The sequence below is a fragment of the Loxodonta africana genome, chromosome 3, assembly GCF_030014295.1.
Source record: "Loxodonta africana isolate mLoxAfr1 chromosome 3, mLoxAfr1.hap2, whole genome shotgun sequence".
Classification (NCBI taxonomy): domain Eukaryota; kingdom Metazoa; phylum Chordata; class Mammalia; order Proboscidea; family Elephantidae; genus Loxodonta; species Loxodonta africana.
The window spans coordinates 99,424,056-99,430,055 of record NC_087344.1 but is presented as its reverse complement, the minus strand read 5'-3'; the positions used below and the strand labels follow the sequence as shown (position 1 = coordinate 99,430,055).

Sequence of the window (6,000 nt, the reverse complement as noted above, 5' to 3'; positions counted from 1 at the left end):
CCTCAATGAGATGGATGGACCCAGTGGCTGCAACGACGGGCTCAAACATAGCAAAGATTGTGAGAATGGCACAGGGTTGGGCAGTGTTTCAGTTCTGTTGTGCATAAGGTCGCTATGAGTCAGAACGGTCCCCACATCATCTAAGAACGTTTTCTGTGTCTCAGTTTCCTCAGCTGCAAAACTAGGCTAACGAGATCATCCCCCGCGTCATTTTGTCAGGCTGAGGTAACATATAAAGAGGCAAGTATGGTGCCTAGCATTCCTAAGAGCTCAAGCAATTTTAGACGCTGCTGTTATTATTACTGTTGAACCAGCACAATTCCAATCATTGGATGAACTGATGACAAATAAGGAGCTGAAGTGCCTGTGGCGCTCCCTGAGATGTGTTAAAACCGTAAACCCAAGAGTCCCAAAGTGTTCAGAGAAAGGTGAGCTTTCTAAATAGAAAGAAAAGGAAAATGCTCATAGCCTGGCCTTGTCCAAGGTCGTCTCCAAGGACTAGGTGCCAGTTTTTAGGGGAATCCAGCGCCTAGCCACTGCCCTGCTCCGTCCGCAACTTGCGTCTAGGAGGATGTAAGGCTGGGAGGGGCGGGGTGCGACGGAAAGGGGTTGGTGGGACGATTGGGGGGCGGGACGGTGCTGGGAGGGGGCGGGGCAGAATGAGGGCCGAGGCGGGGTTGGCCACAGGGAGGGGCGGGGGCGGGGCGGTGAGGGTGCGGGTGCGGGGCAGGGGGCAGGATGCGGGGCGAGGGCGGGGGCGGTAGGGGCGGTAGGGGCGGGAGCGGGGGCGGAGCGTGGCGGTGCTGGGAGGGGGCGTGGCGGTGCTGGGAGCCGGGAGTCTGAGCGGGGTCTGTCGCCTGCTCAGACTGCAGAAGAGCAGAGGGGCGACTGAGCCATGCTCGCGCTGTTGGGCTCCCTGGCGAGCGCCCTCTGGGCAGGGTTCCATCTCCGGCCTCTCCTGCTGGGTGTCGTCGTCTTTCTGTTCTTTGTTGGTTTCCTCAAAAGGAGGCGCCCAAAAAATTACCCGCCGAGACCCCGGAGCCTGCCTTTCTTGGGCAACTTCTTTCTACTGGGCTTTGAAAAGCCGCACCTGGTGCTTCAGAAGGTAGGAGCGGGAGAGGGGTCCTGGTCCCTACCCTGACCCGAAGGGCAAGGGGCACTCCGGGAAGTGGAGGGAGCGGGGGTTTGGATGACTCTGCCGCTAATTCTGGTAATTTGAGTTATCCCGCCTTTGAGCCTTGTTTTCCTCACCAGTCAGCTGGCATTATTCTACCTGCCCTTTATAAAATGAGTGGAAAAAAAAAAAAAAACCGACCCGTTGCCATGGATTCGATTGCGACTCATAGCGACCCCATAGGACAGAGAAGGACTGCCCCATAGAGTTTCGAAGGAACACCTGGTGGATTTGAATTGCCGACCTTTTGATTAGCAGCTGTCATTAAATGTTTCATGTATAATTAGTGTATCATTAAATGTGTGCTATGAGTTGGAATCGACTCGACGGCACTGGATTTGGTTTTTGGTTTTGGTAGGCATGTTATGTTCCTTAACTCATTTAAATGTGTATTATCTTGTTAAATATTGCAACACCCTATTTATAATATGCTTGTCTTGTCACCTTTAATATTATTATACTTGAAAAGTACTGTCCTTTCCTTCTTGAAGGCTCCATTTCCTGTATGTAAAATGGTGATACTACTGATAATCCTCACTGCTTTTCAGCTGGACCACTGTTACCACCACATGAATTGAGCCCCTCTTCTTCAGCCTCCTTCCCCAGCAATCCCTCTTACTAAAGTAATAATCTAAAAATATCATTCCCTTAAGTTTTTTCACCTTCCCAGAGTTCAAACTCCTTATCAAGGCACTCAGGTCCCTTCTTGACCCATCCTTATTCCACCTCCTTATTCTCACCTTCCAAGGGGGCTGTCTAACTCTGAATTCCTCAACATTCCCTCAAACAAAGAACACTCTATCAAGAATCCTCAGCTGGTATGTCCTCAGCATAGTTACCTGGCTGAGAGACACTATGATAAAAAAAATAAAAACCAAAAAAACCCAGTGCCGTCAAGTCGATTCCGACTTATAATGACCCTATAGGACAGGTTAGAACTGCCCCATAGAGTTTCCAAGGAGCACCTGGCAGATGCGAACTGCTGACCCTTTGGTTAGCAGCCGTAGCACTTAACCACTACACCACCAGGGTTTCCATGATAGGTGGTTATAAACAATAAATAAGACAATTAATGACCTACATTAACATCACCTATAGTACGTAGTCAGGTGTTAGTTTCCCTTTCCCTAGAAATGCATGGAGTCCTGTAAACATATGTCTTATCACTCAAGCACACATGTACCCTTGTTTTAGAAGGGTGTTGTTTCGTTTCCAAGGGTTTGGAAATTTTCCTGTTATCTTTCTGTTAATGATTTCCAGTGTGAGAACTATGTGGTGTCCACAACAAATTAGTCTCTTGTAGACAGCATATGGTTGGATTATCTTTTTAAATTCATTCTGCCAATCTCTGACTTTTAATTGGTATATTTAGACCATTTATATGTAACATAATATTAATATGGTAGGATTTAAGTCCCCCATTCTATTATTCTTTTATTATTTGTGTTCTTCTGTTACTCTTTTCCTGACACCCTAAGGGTTATTTGCACATTTGTTTCTTAAGAATTCCATTTTGATTTGCCTTTACTGTTTTCAAGTGTATTTCTTTGTATAGTATTTTTAGTGGTTGCGTAACAGATTACAATATACATGTGTAGTGTATTGTACTTCGCTAGTGTCAACATTTTACCACTTCAAGCGGAATATTTATCCTTTACTCCTTTCCTTTACGGTATAGAGCCCTGGTGGCACAGTGGTTAAGAGCTTGGTGGCTAACCAAGAGGTTGGCAGTTCAAATCCATCAGCTGTTCCTTGGAAACCATATGCGGCAATTCTACTCTGTCCTATAGGGTCACTACGAGTCGGAATGAACTCAACAGCAAGAGGTTTTGTTGTTGTTGTTGTTGTTTTTATGAAACAATTGGTTTAAATATTCTGCATACATTGAAAACCACATCAGACACTATTATAATTTTTGCTTCTGAGGTAGTTGTTCAGACAGAACAAGGGGATAGTGAGTGGTTTAAAATTAGGAAAGGTGTGCATCAGGGTTGAATCCTTTCACCACACCTATTCAGTCTGTGTGCTGAGCAAATAATCCGACAATCTGGACTATATGAAGAGGAATGGAGCATTAGGATTGGAGAAAGACTCACAACATACATTATGCAGATGACACAACCTTGCTTGCTGAAAGTGAAGAACACTTGAAGCACTTACTGATGAAGATCAGAGACCACAGCCTTCAGTACGGATTGCACCTCAACTTAAAAAAAACAAAAATCCTCACAACTGGACCGATAAGCCACAGCATGATAAACAGAGAAAAGATTGAAGTTGTCAAGGATTTCATTTTACTTGGATCCACAATCAAAGCCCATGGAAGCGGTGGTCAAAAAAACAGAAGATGCCTTGCATTGGGCAAATCTGCTACAAAGGACCTCTTTCAAGTGTTGAAAAGCAAGGATGTCACCTTGAGGACTAAGGTGCCCCTAACCCAAGCCATGGTATTTTCAATCGCATCATATGCATGTGAAAGCCGGTCAATGAATAAGGAAGACTGAAGAATAGACGCCTTTGGAATGTGGTGTTGGCGAAGAATAATGAATATACCATGGACTGTCAAAAGAATGAACAGATCTGTCTTGGAAGAAGTACAACCAGAAGCCTCTTTAGAAGCAAGGATGATGAGACTGCGTCTTACATACTTTGGACATGTTGTCAGGAGGGAGCAGTCCCTGGAGAAGAACGTCATGCTTGGTAAAGGACAAGGTCAGTGGAAAAGAGGAAGACCCTCAACGAGATGGATTGACTCAGTGGCCGCAACAGTGGGCTCAAGCATAACAAGGATTATAAGGATGTTGCAGGACCAGGCAGTGTTTCGTCCTGTGGTACGTAGGGTGTCTATGAGTTGAAACCAACTTGAAGGCATCTAAAAACAACAACTGACAAACATAATTTTGAAAAGTCAAGTGGAGAAGAATATCATATTGTGTATACCTATTTCTTTACCTTTTCTGTTGTTCTTTCTTCATTCCTGATGTTCCAAGTTTTCTGCCATTATAATCTCCTTTCTCTATGAAGAGCTTTCTTGGTTTTTTTTAGAATAGGTTTTCTGGCAAAAAATCCTTTTAGATTTCCATCCTCTGAAATACATTTTTTTTCCCCTTCATTTCTGAAATATGTTTTCACTAAATATAGGATTCAGGGCTGACAGCTACGTTTTTTCAATACTTAAAAATGTTGTATCACTTCTTTCTGGCCTCCATGTTTTCTGATGAGAAATTTTTTGTCATTCAAATTGTTCTCCTTAGGCAATGAGCTGTTTCTCTCTGGATGCTTTTAATTTGACTTTAGTTTTCAAAAGTTTGGTTATGATGTTTCTTGGTGTGTATATCTTTACATTTATACAGTTTTGAGTAGATTCCTTTGAATTTATCCTGTTTGGTTTTACTTACGTGGTTCTGAATGTGTAAGTGTAGGTCTTTAGACAAACTTGGGGATTTTTCAACCATTATTTCTTCAAATATTTTTCCACCCCAGATTTTCTTCCCTTTCCTTCTTGGATTTTTGGACTCTGGTGGCACTAATGTTACAAGATAGTGTATGACGAAATAGCAGGTGTAAACCAGTAATCAAATGAGATATCAGGAGATAAGATCACTACCAGTGGAAAACCCTGGAGATAACCTCTAGTAGAATGTGAGAATTAGTCGGGCTGAACTTTAAAGAAGTGTTTGGCATGTGGCAAAGTGGACTGATCTGAGTAGGAGATTTTAAATGAGGGAAGAATGGCATGAGCTAAAACATAGTGAGAGGACAATGAAGAAACTGGCCTATTTGTATGGGATCTTTTCTTTTATTGCAGCTTCAAAAACTTTCTCTAAGGTGGCTATATGACATTGTAATTGCATATATTTGAGAGAATGAACGTATCAAACTAAAGTGGAAGAAGGACAGATAAGTTGGATAAATGATCAGTTAGGATGTATATCCAGCTGCTGTAGCAAAGGAACCCCAAAATACAGTTGCATAATTAACACTGAAATTTATTTCTCTCTCACAAAAGAGTTCAGAAGTAGGTGGGCAGTTCAAAATAGGGAGGCTGCTCTGTATTATAAGATCATCCAAAAACGTGGGTTCCTTCTATGTATTACTCTGTTCCTCCATCAACACCATCATGTCTGACCCCTTTATGTACTTAACTTTCTCCCATCAAATAATTCTTTGTGCAGAATAGTAATAAAAACTGGGTATTTATCTGTATCCTCCATTAGATTGTGAGCTTCTTGAAGTTAAAGACTTGTCGCATTTCCAACACCCGGCCTTGACCTACCACATAGTTGGGGTTCCTTAACTAATCTTAGCTCATTTGTCCCTGAAGTTTTTAGCTGTTCTATAAACACTCTTATTGAATGTTCTAAATTAGTAAAGAAATCCTTTTGCAAGGCCCAAGAAGTTGATCCAGGCATCCAGCAAGATGAACTCAAAAGCCTGCTTGATTTATATCTTATATATCACTGCCATTTCTAAGGAGCAGAGGCATGTACTTTGGAGGCAGACCAACTTGTGATTGAATTTTGGCACTGTCCCTACTAGCAAGATAGGGTGTGCAATGCTAAAGATGAATGAGGATTGTTAGAGGAAGCTGGGTCAAAGGAGCAATAGAAGAATTGAATCCTGGCTTCGTCTTTAATGTGGAAGCGGGATGGTAGGATGAGACCTATTTCATTGTATTTGCCCTGATGGGGATGGTATAGGTCCAGGGCTCTAAGGATGACATGGGGAAGTGTAAGTGTATGAGGACTGGGGAGGAAGGACCAGAGCTACCTGGAGGGAATGGAGCCTTTCTGTTTGAAACCCCTACCTGCAGCTAGACACACCCA

The 6,000-nt window shown here is 43.1% G+C and overlaps 1 protein-coding gene across 1 annotated transcript in view; it reads left to right on the top strand.

The window, feature by feature from the left end:
• Positions 1–831: 831 nt before the first annotated feature.
• The window catches only part of LOC135230734 (cytochrome P450 2J2-like), a 41,870-nt gene continuing 36,701 nt past the window's right edge, over positions 832–6,000 (top strand). The window contains exon 1 of the mRNA XM_064282050.1: positions 832–1,105. Coding sequence (XP_064138120.1) covers positions 896–1,105 — 210 coding nt within the window. The 5' untranslated portion in view covers positions 832–895. The remainder of the gene's footprint in view (positions 1,106–6,000) is intronic.